Source organism: Heteronotia binoei, chromosome 17 (assembly GCF_032191835.1).
Source record: "Heteronotia binoei isolate CCM8104 ecotype False Entrance Well chromosome 17, APGP_CSIRO_Hbin_v1, whole genome shotgun sequence".
NCBI lineage: Eukaryota > Metazoa > Chordata > Lepidosauria > Squamata > Gekkonidae > Heteronotia > Heteronotia binoei.
Genome location: NC_083239.1, coordinates 2,173,062 through 2,195,601, shown reverse-complemented (window position 1 = coordinate 2,195,601; position 22,540 = coordinate 2,173,062). Strand labels below are relative to the sequence as shown.

General features: G+C 41.7%; 1 protein-coding gene across 1 annotated transcript in view; it reads left to right on the top strand.

Moving 5' to 3' along the window:
• ITPR2 (inositol 1,4,5-trisphosphate receptor type 2) overlaps window positions 1–22,540 on the top strand; it is a 320,928-nt gene that overhangs the window by 199,592 nt on the left and 98,796 nt on the right. Inside the window, exons 37-39 of the mRNA XM_060257486.1 lie at window positions 933–1,041; window positions 9,323–9,431; window positions 17,011–17,198. Coding sequence (XP_060113469.1) covers window positions 933–1,041; window positions 9,323–9,431; window positions 17,011–17,198 — 406 coding nt within the window. The remainder of the gene's footprint in view (window positions 1–932; window positions 1,042–9,322; window positions 9,432–17,010; window positions 17,199–22,540) is intronic.

Below are 22,540 nucleotides of genomic sequence, written 5' to 3'. Positions count from 1 at the left end.
GATGTTGTAATTTATTGTAAACTTAATTAATTTTTTAATTCTTATTTTTTCTTTGTGTAAAACCTAAGATTTCTAATTTAAATAAAGTTTGTTTATCTGAAGAAAAAAAAAACCCTGTGTGACTAGAGCTTAAATATCCCCAGCAGATAAACCAAACAGCCAAAAGAAAAGTTTTTATCAATGTCTGAGGTTAGTTCCCTCTCTCCAATGGTTTTCTTGAGGTGTGTTTTATTTGTATAATATGGTGATGGAGGTTATGGCTTTTGCCTTCTACCTGAAAGTTGGCCCTGTTGATGTTTTCATGGAGCTGTTCAGTGATGGAAGTGGTGCTGAATTGCTTGTTGGTGTGGTAGAAGGTTTATCCAAGACCGTAGCTGAATGATAAAATCTACTCTTTTAGAAACAGCTGAGCTGACACTAGTAAATAGGAACTTAAAGTGCCGTCTTTATCAGAGATACACCCTTCTAAACCCATTGACTTTGGTAAACTTAGAAGGGTGTAATGTTGCTTAGCAAGACAGTACTATTCCTGTTCATTGTTTACTTAAAGATAGGAAGCTAAAATTGCACACTTGAAAATTACTCTTTACTTTAAAATAATGTGTAATATTTTAAATACTACTTTTAAAAGATAATCATATATTGCAAAGACATTAATGAAATGTCAAATCATATATTAATATGTAAACATCCTAAATTTTAAAAAGGAATAAGAAATAGATTAGAAGAAAGGAAGAATTGTACCTTAGCAAGAACATAATAAGATATTTTAAATTAATATATGTATAATTTGTATGGAACTTGTAGTATAGCTCAAACATTGTTAATTGTTAGCTTTTGCAAATGTAATGAAGGGGACTAAGAGGTCATAAGAACTTTTCTTATCCCTTAAAGGTTACATTTCGTGTTATGTTTTTGTTTTATTTTTTAAGGCTGATAAATCACACAAAGAGGCTAATGGAGAAGGAAGAAAAACTCTGTATCAAAATTCTGCAGACATTACAAGAAATGCTCGACAAGAAGTACAGCTTTGCAGAAGAGGTACATGGGGTATCTTAGTTCTCAAGTGCACAAATATATGTGATATTTCAGCAAAATTTGTGCCAATCTTGTGTGTGAGGGATGGCAGATCTTTCCATTGTAAAGCAACTTTTGTGTCTGAGGCAAAATGTGAATCATCTCCAGGTGCAAAAAGAACAGATAACTAGTCATGGTCTTTTATTGTAGTATCAGCATCCTGTGCAGGTAGAGGTGTGTTCAGCTGGCATTCACATTAGTTCAGGAGCATTAATCTAATTTGAATGTAACAAGCCTGAAAACAAGAGCTTTTCTCTGAAATCTATTTCGTTGTTGCCATTATTATCAGGAAGATTAGTTCCTTAGCAAATGCCAAGATTCTGCCCTTCAGTGTCATTCTAGCTGTCTTTCTTGGTTAAGATGATAGAATTATAGAGTTGGAAGAGACCTCCAGGGTCATCTAGTTCAACCCCCTGCACAATTCAGGAACTTCACAAATATCTCCCCCACACACATACATTCCTAGTGACCCCTGTTCCATGCCCAGAAGGTGGCAAAAACCTCCAGGATCCCGTGCCAAACTGGCCTGGAAAAATATTGCTAACTGACTATGAAGTGGCAATCAGCACTTCTCTGAGCATGTAAGAAAGGGCCATGAGAACTAAGCACTGATGCAACCCTTCCTGCCCTCCTTCTCATGATTGCCTAATTCATGGAATCAGCAGTGATGTCACATGGCCATCTAGCCTCTGCTTAAAAACCTCCAAGGAAGGAGAGCCCACCACCTCCCTAGGAAGCCTGTTCCACTGAGGAACCGTTCTAACTGTCAGGAAGTTCTGAGGATAAGGGGAATGTGCCCTCAGAAGGGACCTCTTCTTCAGTTGGTGAGGGGGTATTCTTTCACGCCAAGGAACCATCCCTGGGCAGGGAGGGGGGTGGTCTTGGTAGTTGGTGATTTGATCCTTAGGCAAGTAGACAACTGGGTGGCAAAACCGCGTACTGACCGTATGGTGACTTGCCTGCCTGGTGCGAAGGTAGTGGACATTACGTGTGTTGTAGATAGGCTGATAGACAGTGCTGGGGAGGAGCTAGTGGTCGTGGTGCATGTTGGCACCAACGATATGGGGAAATGCAGTCGTGAGGTCCTGGAGGAAAAATTTAGGCTGCTAGGCAGGAGACTTAAGGCCAGGACCTCCAAGGTAGCCTTCTCAGAAGTGCTACCTGTTCCACGTGCAGGGCTGGAGAGACAGGCACAAATTAGAAGTCTCGATGTGTGGATGAGACGATGGTGTAGGGAGGAAGGGTTTAAGTTTGTTAGGCACTGGGATGCTTTCTAGAACAAGCGGGAGCTGTACAAAAGAGACGGTCTCCACTTGTCCCCAGATGGAACTAGACTGCTGGCGCTTAAAATCAAAAAGGTGGCAGAGCAGTTTTTAAACTAAATCTTGGGGGAAAGCCGACAGGAGATGAAATGTCTCTGGTTCGGGAGGATTCATCTCAAAGAGATGAAGGGTTAGCTGTTACTTTTCTACCGGTAATGGATCAGAGTTGTCCACTGAGATGGTGACAAACAGTATGGAATGTCTGCCTAAGTGTCGAGGCAGCAGGAGGAAGGTTGTAGGCCTAACATGCCTTGGGAATTATAGTTGTTTGTATACAAATGCTAGTAGTGTCTGAGGTAAAATTGGTGAGTTGGAATGCTTAGTGTTGGGGGGAAATATAGACATTGTGGGTATTCAGAAACTTGGTAGAATGAGGCAAATCAGTGGGACGCAGTGATTCCTGGATATAAATTATATCAGAAGGATAGGGAGGGAAGGGTTGGAGGCTGGGTTGCTCTGTATGTCAGAGAGGGTATACAGTCCAGTAAGACTGAGAAGGTTAGAGAATTAGATTCCCTTCTAGAAATGCTTTGGGTCGAAATAGAGGGCCCCAAAGGAAATTTAACTATGGGAGTTTGTTATCGCCCACCAAATCAAAAGATAGAGGACAATTATAATATGATAGAAAGATTAAAGTTAGTGGCTAAACGTAAAAGCTGTGTCATAATAGGTGATTTTAACTATACGCAAAATGATTGGGTCAATATGTGTTCAGGTCGAGAGAAAGAGATTGAGTTTCTAGATGCTCTCAATGACTGTGCTATGGAGCAGATGGTCACAGAACCTACCAGGGGTGGGGCGATCCTAGATTTGGTCCTAAGTAATGCCCAAGACTTAGTGAGAGATGTAAAAGTGATCACACCACTTGGGAGCAGTGACCATAACGTTATTGATTTCACCATTTGTATAACTAGGGAGCTGCCCCAAAAGACCAGCACAACCACGTTTAACTTTAAAAGGGGCAAATTCTCTGAGATGAGGAGGCATGTGAAGAGGAAACTGAAAGGAAAGGTAAATGCAGTCAAAACCCTTGGGGAAGCTTGGAGGCTATTTAAAACTACAATCCTAGAAGCTCAGATATAATATATACCACAAGTTAGGAAAGGCACAAACAGGTATAAGAAAAGGCCTGCATGGTTAACAAACAAAGTAATGGAAGCTGTAAAAGGCAAGAAGGACTCCTTTAAGCGGTGGAAAGCTACTCCAAGTGAGATTAATAAAAGGGAACACAGGCTGTGGCAAATCAAATGCAAGACTGTAATCAGGCAGGCAAAAAGGGACTATGAGGAGCATATTGCAAAAAACATAAAGTCCAACAATAAAAATTTCTTCAAATATATTAGAAGCAGGAAACCAGCCAGGGACGCAGTGGGGCCCTTGGATGACCAAGGGGTCAAAGAATTACTGAAGGAGGATAGGGAAATGGCTGAGAAGCTGAATGCGTTTTTTGCCTCCGTCTTCACTGTGGAAGATGATAAGTGTTTGCACGCTCCAGAACAACTAATTTTGGAAGGGGTGTTGAAAGACCTGAGTAAGATTGAGGTGACAAGAAAAGAGGCCCTACAACTGATTGACGAATTAAAAACTAATAAGTCACCAGGTTCAGATGGCATACATCCAAGAGTTCTGAAAGAACTCAAAGTTGAACTTATGGATCTCCTGACAAAAATATGTCATCTTTCATTGAACTCTGCCTTCGTTCCTGAGGACTGGAAGGTAGCAAATGTCACCCCCATTTTTAAAAAGGGTTCCAGAGGAGATCCGGAAAATTACAGGCCAGTCAGTCTGACTTCAATACCGGGAAAGTTGGTAGAAACCATTATCAAGGACAGAATGAGTAGGCACATTGATGAACACGAATTATCGAGGAAGACTCAGCATGGGTTCTGTAAGGGAAGATCTTGCCTCACTAACCTGTCACAGTTCTTTGAGGGGGTGAACAAACATGTGGACAAAGGGGACCCAATAGATGTTGTTTACCTTGACTTCCAGAAAGCTTTTGATAAGCAGATGAGGTTCAAAGTGGCCAAATGCAAAGTAATGCACATTGGGGCCATGAATCCCAGCTACAAATACAAATTGATGGGGTGTGAACTGGCAGAGACTGACCAAGAGAGAGATCTTGGGGTCGTGGTAGATAACTCACTGAAAATATCAAGACAGTGTGCGTTTGCAATATAAAAGGCCAACGCCATGCTGGGAATTATTAGGAAGGGAATTGAAAACAAATCAGCCAGTATCATAATGCCCCTGTATAAATTGATGGTGTGGTCTCATTTGGAATACTGTGTACAATTCTGGTCACCGCACCTCAAAAAGGATATTATAGCATTATAAAAAGTTCTTTCCCTATGAAGAAAGGTTAAAACACTTGGGGCTCTTTAGCTTGGAGAAATGTCGACTGTGGGGTGACATGATAGAGGTTTACAAGATTATTCATGGAATGGAGAAAGTAGAGAAAGAAGTACTTTTCTCCCTTTCTCACAATACAAGAACTTGTGGGCATTGAATGAAATTACTGAGCAGTCAAGTTAAAATGAAGTACTTCTTCCCCCGAAGGGTGATTAACATGTGGAATTCACTGCCACAGGTGGCGGCGGCTGCAAGCATAGCCAGCTTCAAGAGGGGATTGGATAAAAATATGGAGCAGTGGTCCATCAGTGGCTATTAGCCACAGTATATATATGTGTGGACAAAATATATCTATATATATATATTGGCCTTTGTGTGACACAGAGTGTTGGACTGGATGGGCCATTGGCCTGATCCAACATGGCTTCTCTTATGTTCTTATGATGTTAATCCTAATGTTGAGCCGGAAACTTTTTATTTAATTTCAACGCGTTGGATCTGGTTCAACCTTGGGTGTGGGGGAACAGAAAACAATTCTGCACCATCCTCTATATGACAGCCCTTCCAGTACTTGCAGATAGTGATCATATCACCTCTGTTTTCTCTCCAGGCTAAACATGCCCAGCTCCATAAGCCTTTCCTCATTGGAGTTGGTCTCCAGACCCCTCACCATCTTCATTGCCCTCCTCTGGACCCATTCCAGCTTGTCTATATCCTTCTTAAATTGTGGTGCCCAAAACTGAACACAATACTCCAGATGAGGTCTTACCAGAGCAGAGTAAAGCGATACCATCACATCACATGATCTGGACACTATTCTTCTGTTGATACGGCCCAAAATTGCATTTGCCTTTTTAGCCACCGCATCACACTGTTGACTCATGTTCAGCATATGATCTACTAAGACCCCAGATCCTTTTCGCACATACTACTGCTAAGACAAGTTTCCCCTATCCTACAACCATGCATTGGATTTTTCCTACCTAAATGCAGAACTTTACATTTACCCCTGTTAAAATTCATTTTGCCAACTTGTCAGCAAGGATAGTATGTGGAACCTTATCAAAAGCCTTACTGAAATCAAGATAAACTATGTCTACATCATTCCCCTGATCCAGCAAGGATGTTTGGTACGGGGCTCATATCTGGTCAGTCCTTCTGCCTGCTTTATCCTGAACATGCTTTTTCTTGCTGCTGGGAAGGATCTGAGACATCCAAGAAGTAGGAATTGGACAGCCAGGTGACTTTAAGCCACTGTGACTCCTATATGTTACTGCCAGCTGTGACTCCTTGAAATAACATATTTGCTATCATGTTAAACAGTCAAGCAAGTTGGGATCTCAGTGAGATTGAAAAGCTGTTCTCATTTTAGTATTCGGTGCAAGCCTATTCACCAACAACGATTTGATTTCAGCTAGGCAGAGCAAAATCTACTTGATATTTGTATGCTATAGCTCTGAAGTGTAGAATCGACTACAGGCAGTGGTTATTCCTAATATCATCTGACAGTATGTACATGGTCAGCTAAAGAGCCTGAACACCTTACATGACACCAGTGGTTTCAGGCATGAAAAGGGAGATTATGAACATATGAAGCTGCCTTATACTGAATCAGACCCTTGGTCCATCAAAGTCAGTATTGTCTTCTCAGACTGGCAGCGGCTCTCCAGGGTCTCAAGCTGAGGTTTTTCATACCTACTTGCCTGGACCCTTTTTTAGTTGGAGATGCCGGGGATTGAACCTGGGACCTTCTGCTTCCCAAGCAGATGCTCTACCCACTGAGCCACCATCCCTAGTTAATGTGCTAGTTAATTGCTTTCAGAATGATAATTTCTCTTTTGGGCTGTTCTTTCTTTAACCACCCCCCCCCCCCAAGATTCTCCACTTAATTAAACTGAATACCAATGCCAGGAGACAACATCAGGGTGTTAGCCAAACTGCCCTCAGACAAGGTATGAAGAGTTTAATTAGGTGAGCCAATATGGCTAAAACATATGGGGTCTATAGCCTATGTATACAGGAGTCTGTTCACACGGAAGCCCTCTTAAATAATGATGAGATTGATATACTGAAAATTGAGTTTTATTGGAAAATCACAAGCTCACAAGGAAAACACAATTAATCAACTATCATACAGGCCTAAGAAACAAGGTAGGAAATTGGATAGGGAAACATATAAGGTAGGAGACACAAGGAAATACTTTGCCTCTCGACAATGAAAGGACAGCCATCTGCAAAGTGAGTGGAAATAGGGAAAGGGGCAGCAAGAAACTACCAGTGTCTCCCACAATAATGGGCCCAAAATTGATCAGGATTTGGGGGTGGCTCAGACAGCAAAGTAGGGGTACTGTCAGAGACATAGGGTTTTCATAGGTGATTTTAACTACCCGCAGATTGATTGGGTCAATATGTGTTCTGGTCGAGAGGAAGAGACTGAGTTTCTAGATGCTCTCAATGACTGTGCTATGGAGCAGATGGTCACAGAACCTACCAGGGGTGGGGCGATCCTGGATTTGGTCCTAAGTAATGCCCAAGACTTATTGAGAGATGTAAAAGTAATTGCATCGCTTGGGAGCAGTGACCATAATGTTATTGATTTCACCATTTGTATAAATAGGGAGTTGACAATTATCTCCATCTGTTTTTGACATCTTGTTGCTTAGATGTTTCTTTCCCTTGCTTGCTTTTTATGATATCTTTACTAGCAGTATATGGTGTTTGAATCTTTTTGACTTTCATAAATGCATACTTGGTGTGGCCCCTCATGCAGTCATCTTCTAGCTGTTTGCAATGTTTGTCCCAGTGAACTTCCCTGTTTTTCCTTGCTGTCCTCTGGAAATCTGTCTGCAGGCTTCTTGCTTCTTTCCATTTTCCTGCTGCTATGGCTGCTTTTCTTCGGTCTGCTATTCTTATGGTTATGTTTGGGAGCCACTTGCACTTCTTCTCTGCTTCTTGCATGGGTCCAGCTGATATTTCGATTATTGTCAAATGAATTTCCTGCCACAGTTTGCTGGGCATTCTCTTTGCAGTGTCAGCAGTTCAAACCTATTTTTTACCTCAATTGTGTATGGTGTGTGTGTGTGTGCTGTCCTTTTGAAGTTTGACTCTGGTTTTAGACACCAACAATTCATGATCTGAACCACATTTGGTGCCTGGATACTGAACTGGTCCATCTATGATTGCATAGAATATAGTCAATCTGATTATGGTGTACGTTTGGAGAGGGTTAAGTGTATAAGCGGCATTTGTGCTGTTTGAGCCAAGTATTCATGATTTGAAAATGATTTTCTTGCCTTAATTATAACAAATTATTGCCTGCATTGTTCCTTTCCCCAAGTCCAAATCTATCCGTGATGTTTGTCTCTGCTTGGGTGCCTACTTTTGCATTAAAAATCACCCAATATGTAAGCAATGTCTTTTGGGGGCATACATTTGAGAGAGCATAAGAATAAGTAGAGCCTGCTGGATTAGACTATTAGTGCGTCTAGTCCAGCATTCTCTCTCATACAGTGGCCAATCAGTTACTATGGAGACCAATAATGGGGCATAGAGGCCCAAGCTTTCCCTTGATGTTGCCTCCTGTCACTGACATTCTGAGGTTTGCTGCTTCTATAGATGAAGACTCCCTTCAATCACCGTGGCTATTAGCTACTGATGGACCTCTTCCCCATGAATCTAGCTCCCTTTTTAAAGCAATCTATACTTAAGGCTATCCCAGACAGTGGAAAGCTATTTGTTACAGTTTTATTTATAGATAAATGATCAGACTTGGGCTGGTGTGATGAATTCTACAATGTGAGGATTTTGTTCTCATTAGATGAGATTTCTCAGGGCAGTTCACAGCAATTCCCCCTCCCCCCCATGAAAACATGTCAGTGTTTGCAACTAAGATTTTCAAAGATTTCAGGTTTTCACGGCTGGTAACATTATTAGGGTTTGTAGAATCTTTCGGGCTCAGGTGCCATGTTCTACTGGAGAAAGTTTTCCTTCCAGACAAGTTTTCCTTCCTTCCAGTTTTCCTTCAATGCACAGCAGCCAAGAAGGTCAGAGCGCCTGCTCCGGCTGCAAACGCCACTGAGGATGTTCTCCGCAGCTGAGAACGAAACGTCTGGAAGGAAAACTTTCTCCGGTAGAACGCGGCACTTGAGCCCGAAAGATTCTACAAACCCTAACTAAGATTTTCCTTTGATCAGGTGTTATTCCTTTAACATTAGATGGAAAGAGAAGCTGAAAACTTGCAATGAAAATGTACTGGGTGAAGCAGTAGCTCTTCCTAATGATACTTACTTGCCCAGTCCAGTAATCCCATATTGACTCTGCTATGCACACAGACCTCCATTGTCTGCAAAGAGAGGACAGATCAGTGCACAGTGCATTCCAGGGTTGCATCTCCGCATGTGCGCATGTAAAAACCTGCATATATTTGCTATGAATATGGGCCATTATAGTTTCCTATTTTTCTGAACCTGTACTCAGATGATGAATTTACTGATGACGAATTTACTCTGCAATGAAGATCAAATGGAAAACAATAACTCCTACTCACATTTCCCCCCACTTTCTTCTTAAAGGGCAGCAACTTGAGAAAGATACTGCTCAATCGCTATTTTAAAGGTGGCAGTGGAAGCAGCATCAGTGGCCCCGTGTCCAGCAGCTATGGCAAAACTGCGCAAGGGGGAGGTAAATACCATCTTTAGGGGAAAAAAAGAATTAAATATTATAGCTTTTTCTGGCAAGGGGCATCTTTTTCAGTTGAAGAAAAAAGCAGTTCGACTAGCCAGAGTCCAGCATGTTGAATCTTTGTGGAATGTATATTTTATGCATCTAACAAAGTGAACTCAGTTTCAAAAGTCCCACTAGATGGTGTAGTATGTCATGCCTTGAAATCACTGAGACATGCAGCTCAGTCCTGCGTGTGGCTCAGAACTAAGTCCCAGAGTATTCAGCTGATTTACTTGAAAGTAATTAGGTATAAGGATTACACTTGATTTGGCTAGAACGTACCCAGTGTCTGCTTATCTCAGTCTTACCAAGGCTGTGTATTTTGGACTACAAGAATTCAGAAAAGTAATGAGCACTTAAAGCCTTTGATTTCAGTGGGCAAAAGTATATCTGCACAGGATTGCAATGTAAATGTATTTGTTAATGTACCAGTAAATAATTAAAATATATCCATGAAATGATATAATGTACAAAGACAAACCTAGTTTTGTGACCAGTTAGTGAATTTTCATTTTCCTCTGTGATGTCCATGCAACCACGAGGGTGGATTCTGCACTGGTCCAGAATGCAAGCTCAAAAAATTCTAGAGCTCCAGCCAAAGAATTGTTCAAGTCTCCTCCTTGGGGAGGAGCCTGAAGTTGATTCCTTATTTGCAGTTCCTTATTCATTCCTTATTGGTTACTTATTTGTGAATACAACCAAAAACAATGAGGAGAGTTTGAAAGCCCTGAATCCCAAAATAAGTTCTAGACTGCCATATATCATACACCTCCATGTTCAAGGGACTCTGCCCTTCGAGAGGACATGTGCTGCCTCATGGTCCAAAGAGCAGTTCTCATGCCAGTTGCTCCAAAACAAAGTGCCCCCCTGGACACTCAAACAGTAAGACACTGGGGCCAGGCTGTACCCCAAAACAATATTTGGATCACCCCAAAAGACACATCCCCAGGCTCGGGACACTGTCCCATTCAACTAGACATGCAGTGGTGGTCGGTCCAAACACTGGTTCCAGTGCAACAAGCTTCCAATTGAAGTGCCACCTAGAAGCCTGTATTCCAGACGCCTGTATCTCTGTAGCGCTGCAGCTACAGAGATTTCTAGATGACGCTTCTGTCCTGGACCCGTGCCAGTCTGGCTTCCGACCGGGTCACGGGACGGAGACGGTCCTGGTCGCCTTGGTGGATGACCTCCAGCGGCAACTGGATCGAGGCGGTGTGGCAGTGCTGATGTTATTAGATTTGTCGGCTGCATTTGATACAGTCGACCATCAGTTACTGATCCGCCGCCTCGCCGACATAGGGGTAGAGGGGCTGGCCTTACAATGGCTTTCCTCCTTCCTCATGGGTCGGGGACAGAGGGTGGCGATTGGGGGTGAGCGATCCCAGAGGCGCACACTAGACTGTGGGATGCCCCAGGGAGCAGTTCTCTCCCCGATGTTATTCAACATCTATATGCGCCCCCTCGCACAGATTGCCTGGAGATTTGGGCTGGGTTGCCATCAATATGCAGATGACACCCAGCTCTATTTACTAATGGACGGCCGGCCCGCCTCCGCCCCGGGGAACCTGGACCGGGCTTTGCAGGCTGTTGCAACGTGGCTTAGACTGAGCGGGCTGAAGTTGAACCCAGCGAAGACAGAGGTTCTCCATGTGGGTCGTGGCACTCTGGGGAAGGAAATATATCTCCCGGCCTTTGACGGGGCGCCACTGAAGACGGCGCAACGGGTAAAGAGCCTGGGTGTTTTACTGGAGCCTTCATTATCAATGGAGGCCCAGATAACAGCCACTGCCAAGTCAGCATTTTTTCATCTGAGGCGGGCGAGGCAGTTGGCCCCTTTCCTAGAGCGGCAGGACCTAGCAATGGTGATCCATGCGACGGTCTGTACCGGACCCAGGAACTGCAGCTAGTGCAGAATGCGGCGGCCAGGCTGCTACTTGGTCTCCCAAGATGGGAGCATATACGGCCGGGGCTATGTGGACTGCACTGGCTGCCGATTGTATACCGGATCCAGTACAAAGTGCTGGTCATAACCTTTAAAGCCCTATATGGGCAAGGACCGACCTACCTGAGGGACCGTCTCTCCCCATATGAGCCCCAGAGAGCACTGAGGTCAGTAGGCAAAAACAGACTGAATATCCCTGGGCCAAAAGAAGTTAAACTTCAAAGCACCTGCACTCGGGCCTTTTCAGCCGCGGCCCCACAACTCTGGAACCAGCTCCCAGAGGAGGTGCGGGCCCTGCGGAGCTTAGACCAGTTCCGCAGGGCCTGCAAGACCGCCCTCTTCAAACAGGCGTTCACCAATGACTGAGCTAATGTTTACTGCTAAATTAATAATGTTTACCGCCAATGTTAGTTTTAGGAATGTTTTGATTATTGATTGACTGGTTTTAATGTGAACTTAATGTTTTATTATTGTACTGTTTCACTTTTAAATGTTGTTAGCCGCCCTGAGCCTGCCCCGGCGGGGGAGGGCGGGATACAAATAAAATTTTACATTACATTACATTACAAAGCAGATTTGAACAAGGAACTATTTTGACTGCTTGCCCTCTGCACCCCAGAATGCAGTATGGGCCACCACATGCCATACACTCCCACGTTCAGGGTTCAAAGTTCAAAGTATTTTATCATTATCAAAGATTTCAGGTTTTCACGGCTGGTAACATCATTAGGGTTTGTAGAATCTTTCAGGCTCAAGTGCCGTGTTCTACTGGAGAAAGTTTTCCTTCCAGACGTTTCGTTCTCAGCTGCGGAGAACATCCTCAGTGGCGTTGCAGCCGGAGCAGGCGCTCAGACCTTCTTGGCTGAGCGCCTGCTCTGGCTGCAACGCCACTGAGGATGTTCTCCGCAGCTGAGAACGAAACGTCTGGAAGGAAAACTTTCTCCAGTAGAACACGGCACTTGATCCCGAAAGATTCTACGAACCCTAATATTTTATCATTGTAGCCATAAGCCATAAGCCAATATTTTATCATTGTAGCCATAAGCCATAACAACCCCCCAAAGTATACAGTTTACTTCTAGCCATAAAAATTAAAACATTGGAAAAAAAACATAGTAAAATACAGAACTATGAGCAAGATTTAAAACATAAATAATAAAACGTGACAGAATGAGACTATAACTTTTCTAAAATTCTTGTATGGGTGACTCCTTATTTTTGTTGCTAAAAAAGATGAAAGTAGCCACCTTAAGGTTAACATCTGGAATGGCATCAGTCAATAAAAAATTAATACCTTCCTCTTCTTATTTAAACTTTGTGAGAAATTGATTCAGCAGTTTATTTTGAATGGACCCATAGAATGGACAAGATAGAATACAATGAGCAATATCTTCTATCTGATTGGTACCAGAGGAACAAAGAAGCAGGTCTACAGGTATTTTTTGAAATCTACCCTGAAGGTAAAATTAATTAAAATAGTAGTAATCAGAAATATAATTTTTATATAGTTCTTTGGAAGAACCTCATTTTCAGAAAGGTAATTAACAATAGGATACCAAATTGCAATCAGTTTAGCTTCTTGAGAGATTGATGTAGCGGGTTCAACATAGGATGTGATTTTATACTTAATGAAATAGTTCCATAGTTTGCACTGCCAAGTTCTAATAGAAAGTCTGGTTTTAGAGATCCAGAATGACGCTATCACTGATCGTGCAATGGACAATAATAAGTGAACAGACTGAATTTTCATTCAATCACCAGTAGAATCAGACTATTTGCCCAATAATAAGATTTCAGGAGACATAGGAAGTGCAATTGAAGTAATTTGTTTCGTCTGATTAACAATTTGGTACCAAAAGAGATTAACATATTTGCATAACCACAAGCAGTGGTCATCTTTCAAGCCACATTGTTTCAACAGTTCGGATCAGTATTCTTTTGTACGTGATGAAATGTGGCTGGGGCTAAATACCAACAAGTAAGGACACTGTAAATTTTAGAATTGTACAAGGCAAGGACCAAATTAAGATCCAATCTTTCTCAGTTAAGTTTCATTGACAGTCAGCCTCCCATTTTGCTTGATAAGATAGCAAAGACTTGTGGTTGAGCAATATTAAAATCTTATACATTTTTGGAAAGCATCTATGTAGAAGCCAGATCCAATTTACCTAGAAAATTTCAAAATCAGTCTGGAAGCGCATCAGTTTCTCCTTGAAAAGAGAAGATTCTAAGAGATGTTTATTTGCAGATAAGAGAAGGTTTCTATTAAAGCATTTGCTGTTTCCATTTGGATGCTCTTTTGTTTTCCCTCCTTTGCCCTTTTCCTCTCTCCCCCCCACACTCGAACATTTAGAATTTCATGTCCAGGGAAAGTGATAACACCAACAGGAATTATGCTCCAGTGTGAACAGTGGGAGCCTGGAAATATTCACCTACTCGTGTGTTAGTTTCCCTTTAATCTAGTGGTTGGGGGCAAACTTCCGCACTAACCTTTATTTCTTTGATATGTATTCTGAAAACAAAAGTAGAGTTTTATGACCATGACCTGGGGTGGGGGTGGGGAGTAGTTGAGGTATTTTAATGTGTCTTTTATTCAGTCAGGCACGCTTGACAAATGCCCCATGGGGATCAGGACGCCTATAATGAATCATAATAAAAGCTTCTTCTAAACCAGACAACTTTGTGTGGGCATTACTTGCAAGTTTTACACAAACTAGCTCTGGGAGAGTGCTCTTTCATCTATTGTCAGGTGCTGCTCCAAGCGCTGAGGCGAAGGAAATGAGAGATATCCATATTTTAAATATATCAATAACCACAAGAATTTCTGCTTCTATTTATTTATCAAAAGCAGCGTTCCTTTCCCGCCTCCCAAATGTAAAAACTGTGTCCCTTTCTTTTGTGTTTAAAACAATTTTATTGATAACGTATGGTAACAATATCTAATTATATCATTACTATCTCTAACCCATATGATATTTTCCAATCCCCCCTCCCTCCATTACTAGACTTCCGCCGAGGTTATATACTTAAGTTCAGTTATAAAGGTACCCTTAACCAATCAAAGTTCAATATCTTTCTTTTCTCGTATTCATGTTAAAAAATTGTCCAATGTCTTTTTACATTCCACTCTTTCTCTATATATCCTCTAAATTTCTTCCACTCCTTTTTAAACACATCCAAATCATAGTCTCTTAAAGTTCTTGTTAATTTGTCCATCTCACTCCACGATAAAACTTTCACAATCCAATCCCATTTCTCTGGTATTTTTTCTTGCTTCCACAACTGCGCATAAAACTGTCCCTTTCTTGACTCCTTGGGAGCCTTATGGAAAAGCAGCTCTGTTTTTTTTTTTTAAAAGGAAGGTGCCCAGTTCTGATTGCCTCAGTACTGTTGTGTTTAGGAAAATTATCATTTGAAAAAAACTAAAACAAGATATTGTTTGCTTACGAGAGATGCGTATCAGGAAGAAAGATGCAAAGTAATTAGTATATAAAACTTTGGAAGAAGGATTTATTTTGGCAAGAGGTAAGAAGAAAAATGGTTAAATATAATTTAAAGCCAGAGTTGTATCATTCTGATATTTTTCTTGGCATTTTATCACACATGCACTTTCAAGTTTGTTTGTGAAACTGCAGGAACTAGAAACCTTGGGTCCACCTTCTAGCATGAGTTCTCACTTAGTGCTGAGAGTAGGCCTTATTTTGGGCAGGAGCTCACAGAAGTGGAGTTCTGGAATCTCTAAATTTTGTGCTTTTTCTTTCTTACTCCTACTCCCCGCCCCCCCCCCAAAAAAAAACCCTTGCTTCTGGGCTCCATTGCTCAAACCCCCTGTAAGAATTTTGCTGAACTCTAAGATTTGACAAACTTTCTAATATTTTCCCCCACAAAAAATGGGAAAGTAACCAAAACGTATAAAGCAGGCAGATGGAAATCTTCCTCATGCCACTGCGGCCACATAGGAGAAAGTAATTTAAAAAGGATGATGGGAGTAAGGATTTATTATGGCAATTATAATTCAAGAAGCATTTTAAGGGAGATGCTGAGCTGATATAATTGAGTGCACCTTCAAGTGATGTCAGGGGAATGTGGCATTTGCAAATGAGTTGTGTTAATGAGCTCCGGCACCTCTTTTTCTATGAAATGACCTCTAGCTGAGAGACAACTAATTTATTTGTATCTCATGGTGCCCACTTTCTATTTTAACAAAAGGTAAGTTTTCCGGAAGCTGAACACTGACCCAATACCATAATTTGTTTGGAAATTATTATGGAATTCAAGGACAGCCTAGCTTCACCCCCTAACATCAGAGATGTGAAGGCTCACACTTTAGGCTTGTAGGTGGTAGATCTCATTTGCTTGGGGACTGGCTTCCAATTTCAAGTCAACTATTAGTGCTTGCTGGTTCCTAACATTCTCATAATACATGCTGGAAAATGGTGATCTTGGCCGGATCCAGCAAGTTTTTAAGGTTTAATTTAAGAAGTGCTTTTCTGGATCATGTCAAGGTCAATCTTATTCAGTGTGCTTTATTAGACAGCAGGTATGAATCAGTCTCTACTCTGCATGTAGCAAGACTATATTTTCAGGATCATTTCAGACATACATAGCTATGCTTTACAGCTTGTGACAAGTACCTGAATATGCATGCTCGCTTGAACATTTGAAATGCATTAGTGAGACCTGGGGGTTATAGTGAAATCAGTAGACCTTGCAGGACTCCTCAGGAGCCCCCTAGGGTAGGATTTTCTGCTCCTCTTGCCTGGTACTGTTGTTGCTTATTTACTTCAGTTTCAGTTTATTTCAGTTTATATCCCGCCCTTCCCACGGAAGCGGCTCAGGGCCGCTTCACTAGGGTTGCCAAGTCCAATTCAAGAAATATCTGGGGACTTTGGGGGTGGAGCCAGGAGACTTTGGGGGTGGAGCCAGGAGACATTAGGGGTGGAGCCAAGATCAAGGCTGTAACAAGCATAATTGAACTCCAAAGGGAGTTCTGGCCATTACCTTTAAAGGGACGGCACACCTTTTCAATTCCTTCCTTCCATAGGAAATAATGAAGGATAGGGGCACCTTCTTTTGGGGCTCATAGAATTGGACCCCCTGGTAAAATCTTTTTGAAACTTGGGAGGTATTTTGGGGAGAGTCACTGGATGCTATACTGAAAATTTGGTGCCTCTGCCCCAAAAAAACAGCCCCCCCCGAGCCCCAGATATCCACGGATCAATTCTCCATGATTTTCTATGGGAATAAATCTCCATAGGGAATAATAGAGTTCCCAGCAGACATTTCCCTCCCCTCCCCCTGCTTTCTGACGACCCTGAAGCGGGGGGAGGGCCTCCAAACCGGGGGATCCCCTGCCCCCACCTGGGGATTGGCAACCCTACGCTTCACATATTTTTGAGTTTACCCTGATTCACATTTGAGCCTGATGGTTTTTCTACTTTCGTGTTAAAAATGGTACTCTTTTATTATTATTATAGCCACATATATACGGTAATTCCCAAATTCTAAGAATGGGAAAATGGTACATAACAGTAGATGAGTTTAATTTACAGTTTTGCTATGCATATGTATATTGTTGCCTTGTATGTATTCCAGGTAGCTTTTCAGGACAAGATTCAGATAAGTCTGGCGTGCCAATGCATGATATCCAGTGCCTTCTGGATAAAGAAGGAGCATCGGAACTTGTCACAGATGTCATAGTTAGTACTAAAAATGACAGGATATTCTCAGAAGCCCTCTTGCTTGGCATTGCTCTGCTGGAAGGTGGAAACACACAGATTCAGGTACTTATTTGGTGCTACGGTATTGTTTTTATATATCTAGATTGATATTAATTTAAAAAAAAAACTTTTAAGCTATGAAAGCAGTCTTATGGTTGTATAGAAGCATGGGAATGGGTCTGGTTTGTGCGCAGATTCACCCCTACCCCTAAAATACCAGATGTATTCGTCTCCAAGGCCAGTCCCAGGCTTGCTGGCACCCTAGGCTGGGAGGGTGGGGGTCGCCCCTCCCTTCGGGGCAATTTAAATTGCATGGGAGGGATTCTGAAAGAAGCTGACTGGCAGTCGGTTCAAGACTGACAAAAGGACTAGTGTAAATTAATTCATTTATTTTAAAAAGGAATAGGAAAGCACAAACCCACAAAGAGACAAAACTGTCAAAGAGGTGTTCTAAAATATGTTCAGTGGCAGTGGAATAAGTTTAGCCCCAAAGAATTTTCTTCAGGATTGAAAAAAATTATTTGCTATTGTGCTAACTCACTTTTAGCAAACCAGTTCTCAAAATATTACTAGATTTTGTAGGGAAGACATTCTTTGCCAGGGAGTTCTTCACCCTTTCCTTGTGGTTTTTAAAAGGATTAAACAAATTCATGCAGGCCAAGTATATCAACAGATGTTAAAACATGATGATAAATGGTTCCTTCCTTACTAGAGGCAGCTTTGAAGGCTAGATGCTGGAGGGCAAGCAGCAAGATGAAGTCATTACGATTAACTTCTAAAGGCTTCTGACTGATGTTAGTTACAGGATACTGGCCTAGATGAACTTTGGTCTAATCCAGAAAGGCATTTCTCACGTTCTCAGTGCTGTTAACCATATTTCTGTACCACTTAGAAATGACCACTATGTCTGACTTGCAGTTTTGCTCATCACTTTGGTGTGGACCATATGAATGCATTCCATAGGCATTACTTGGGTTGCCTGGTCTGACTCAGGAATATCTGGGGACTTTGGGGGTGGAGCCAGGAGATATTGGGGGTGGAGCCAGGAGCAAGGATGTTGCAAGCACAATTGAACTCCAAAGGAAATTCTGGCCATCACGTTTAGAGGGACCGCATTTCTTTTAAATGCCTTCCCTCCATTGCAGGATAGGGGCATCTTCTTTGGGGAGCTCAAAGAATTGGACCCCCTAGTCCAGTCTTTTTGAAACTTGGAGGTTTTTTTAGATGAGGCACCAGATGCTATGCTGAAAATTTGGTGCCTCTACCTCAGAAAACAGTCTCCCTAGAGCCCCAGACACCCACAGATCGATTCTCCATTATACCTTATGGGGACTAATCTCTGGAGGGTATAATGGAATGCTCAGCAGATACTTCTCTCCTACCCCTTCAATTTTTGATAACCCTGTAGCAGGGGGGAGCCTCCAAACCAGGTGATCCCCTGCCCCCACCTGAGGATTAGGCAAACCGGAAACCACAGTGTGCAGATTAGTAAAACACAAAAAGAACACTGTGAAATTATATTCTGTAAATAAATGCTTTACATGCTTTTCTCATTATAGTGAACACCTGTCACTCTTTACAAAGTTCCAATATCAACGATAAGTTCACAGTTCAAAGTTCATAAATTGAAACAATATTCCAAATGAAATCCAACTCTGATGCTGTATATAGTAGGTACCAAATCCTGCTATCTTTACACTCCTCTTGTTGGCAGATGTAGACAGTACCAAATTTCAGAATCAATCCTGAGGTAGCAGTCCTCTTTTCAACAGGTGTGGCTACACGAGTCTCAGGTTTATTTCATGTTTCATTTGCCACTTCCACTGGCCATGTATTCTTTACTCAGGAACTTAACACATAAAGTGAAATTAGTAAACAAAATATATAGAAACAAATAAATTACAATAGTGCATTCAAACAAATCTTACCCCGTGCTAAGTCAACCGCTTACATCTACTTTATTTAGTCTTTCTGATTTGCATGAATGGTTCTCAACCTTGAGCTCTCTTGACATTCATTAAATGGTCTACAACAGCTGTTTCCAATTAATGACTAACATAACACAAATATATTTTAAGTAAACACTAACAACAGATCCAAGGAAGCATTTAGATCCCAAGGGGACATGGTCTGAAATTTTTACAAATTTATGTGGACTTTAAAGTTAAAAGTGCTATTTGGTGTAAGTAAACAGGATGAACCTAGAGGAATTTAAACCTGTCGTCTTTCATAACTCTTCTTCTAGCATTTGAAAAGATTGTATTAATAGATCTAGAAAGGGAGGAAGCCGTCCCGTGCAGGCATAGATATAACCTTACTCGTGAGGAATATTCTACGATAAGAGAACTGGCCACTGATCCTAACTTGATTATAAAACCGCCAGATAAAGGGGGGGGGGGGAGGGAGTGGTTTTGATGAACAAGCCAGAATATTGTGCTATGGTGAAAAGGTTGCTGGAAGTTCCTGGCCATTATAAACAATTAATGGGGGATCCAACAAAACATATAATGGCTACAGTGAAAACAATGGTAACTGAAGCTTTGATGCCAGGATGCATTAATGAGCGGGTGGCTAAGTTTTTGTATAATGAGTTTCCACAGTGCCCAGTCATATATGCATTACCCAAAACACATAAAGGGGGCAACCCGGCTCATTTTGGGTCCAGGATCTATTTTAGAACCATTGGCACAGTACCTTAGTTTTTTTCTACACACGTTCATTCCCAGTATTAAGTCTTTCATTAAAGATACGAAGCATTTTATCCAGAGAGTAGAGGGATTGGAAATTCAACCTGATGTAGTGCTGGTCACAACGGGTGTGTGTGCGTTCTATACAAATGTACCACATGAAGAGTCGAGGGTGGCAATAGAGAAATGTTTATAGAAAAGAACGAATAAGGTTCATCCTCTCAATCATTTTTTACTGGACATTTTGGATTTGGTTTTTGAGCATAATTTCTTTAGATTTCTTGATGAGCCACAAAGAGAGGTCGATTAGATGCTTGCATATGCCTTTCAATATTCAATTTGACCTAAGCAAATAGTTAATATTCTTAAGAAAAATTGGCACATGGTAGCAGATTTACCAGGGTGCTCTTCTTTTCTGGTAATTGGCTGGAAGAAATGTAAAGCCTTTATGAGACATGTTAATCCTTCTGTACCAGCTATGCCTATTGGACATTAGAAATGCAAAAATTGTTCAATTTGTTCCAGTACTATGGAAATGAAATCCATAAATGGATTTACTTGGAAACTGACACATTTCAGTACTTCAAAAATAATTTACTTTTTACGGTGTCCATGTGTAAAATATCATGATGGGTTGAGTATGCGTAGCCTGAGGGCACACTTCTTGGAACATAGGTCCCGGGTTCACCTAGGAGTCCAAGAAGCTTTGATTGTCCAGCATAGTACAGATTTGCAGCATTCCTTTGAGGATATTCAATATACAGTTGTGTATGCCATTAAAGGACATCGGTTTAATGTGGAAAATGCATCAGAAATTTTGTTACAGAAGGAAGCCTTCTTTATTCATAAATTTTGGACCATGTCCCCCTGGGGTCTGAATGCTTCCTTGGATCTGTCAATGTTAATTTAAAATATGTTTGTGTTATATTAGTCATTAATTGGACACTGTTGTTGTAGACTATTTAATGCATGTCAGGAGAGCTCAAGGTTGAGAACCATTCGTGCAAATCAGAAAGACTAAATAAAGTAGATGTGAGTGGTTGCCTAACCAAGGGGTAAGATTTGTTTGAATGCACTATTGAAATTTATTTGTTTCTATATATTTTTGTTTACTAATTTCACTTCATGTGTTAAGTTTCTGAGTAAAGAATATGCGGCCAGTGGAAGTGGCAAATGAAACATGCAATAAACCTGGGACTCGTGTAGCCACACTTGCTGAATAGAGGACTGCTACCTCAGGATTGATTCTGAAATTTGGTACCGTCTACGTCTGCCAACAAGAGGAGTGTAAAGACAGCAGGATTTGGTACCTATTATATACAGCATCCTGAGTCGGATTTCATTTGGAATATTGTTTCAATTTATGAACTTTGAACTGTAAGGTGTAAAGCATTTACTTGCAGAATATAATTTCACAGTGTTCTTTTTGTGTTTAACCCACCTGAGGATTGGCAACCCTGTGTGCTACTTAGTTTCCACTGCAGATTGTGCTTCCTCTTTCACTAAAAGTACCATTTATGCAAAGGCCCATTGAAAGCCACTGATCTTGTGTGAACCGAACTTGATAATGGGAAAGGAAGCATGCTCTCTAACATGCACAGAACCACGGCCAGCCCTTCCACTTGACAAATCAGGCATTTGCCTAGGATGCCAGCCTGGGGGGGCACCAGATTAAGCGTTCCCTAGATGACTTTTATGAGGAGTCTCTAAGCCTGACCTTTGCCCCGGCTCTGAGCAAGCGCCGCTTCTCTCATCTTTTTCTCCTTCCTTGCTCCCCCCCCTTTCTCCTGGGCATAGTGCTTCCCTCCCCACCTTCCCTCCCGTTCATCCCCTCTTTCTTTCTTTCTTTCTTTCTTTCTTTCTTTCTTTCTTTCTTTCTTTCTTTCTTTCTTTCTTTCTTTCTTTCTTTCTTTCTTTCTTTCTTTCTTTCTTTCTTTCTCTCTCTCTCTCTCTCTCTTGCTTTCTTCCTTCCTTCCTTCCTTGCTCTCTCCCTTCCTTCTTTCTCCTGGGCATAGTGCTTCGTTCTCCTCCTGTCCCCTGTTCTTTCTCTCCTTCCTTGCTTTCTCTCTCTCCCTCCCTTTCTCCCAGGCATAGTGCTTCCCTCCCCACCTTCCCTCCCGTTCATTCCCTCTTCTTTCTTTCCTCCCTTGCTTTCTCTCCCCTCCTTTTTCCTCCACCCCCTTTGACTGCTCTCTGTTTTCCTGAGAAGTTGGTGAAAATAAAGATGGTTGCATTCACCAAGTCCTGTGAGTAAATTGCCCAGTGAGATCCACAAATGTGTGGGCTTGCAAACTCTTTTATTTGGCTGCTATGTGTGTGTGTGTGTGTGTGTGTGAGAGAGAGAGAGAGAGAGAGAGAAGCCATCTCTGGGGGATGAAGAAATTTTATTTATTTTAAGTAATGGGAAAGTCTCCTGGCTCCACCCCCAAAGTTCCCAGATATTCTTGAGTTGGACCTGGCAACCCTATGCTCTGTTGTCCACAGATAAGGTATTTTGATTCAAATGATTCAGGCTGACTTGGATTAATCAGAACTGAGCAGCATTTACTGCATCTTGTGATCATTGGTGAATCGATAGTGTTCATTGATCAAGAACAAGATCACTGATCAAGATATAGCAAGTGAAATAGTTCACTTACTTCTTCAGATGCCAGGTGATGAAATCATGAAAATGCTTCCCAATTGTACAGCAATTGTCAAATAATTATTTCACTTTAG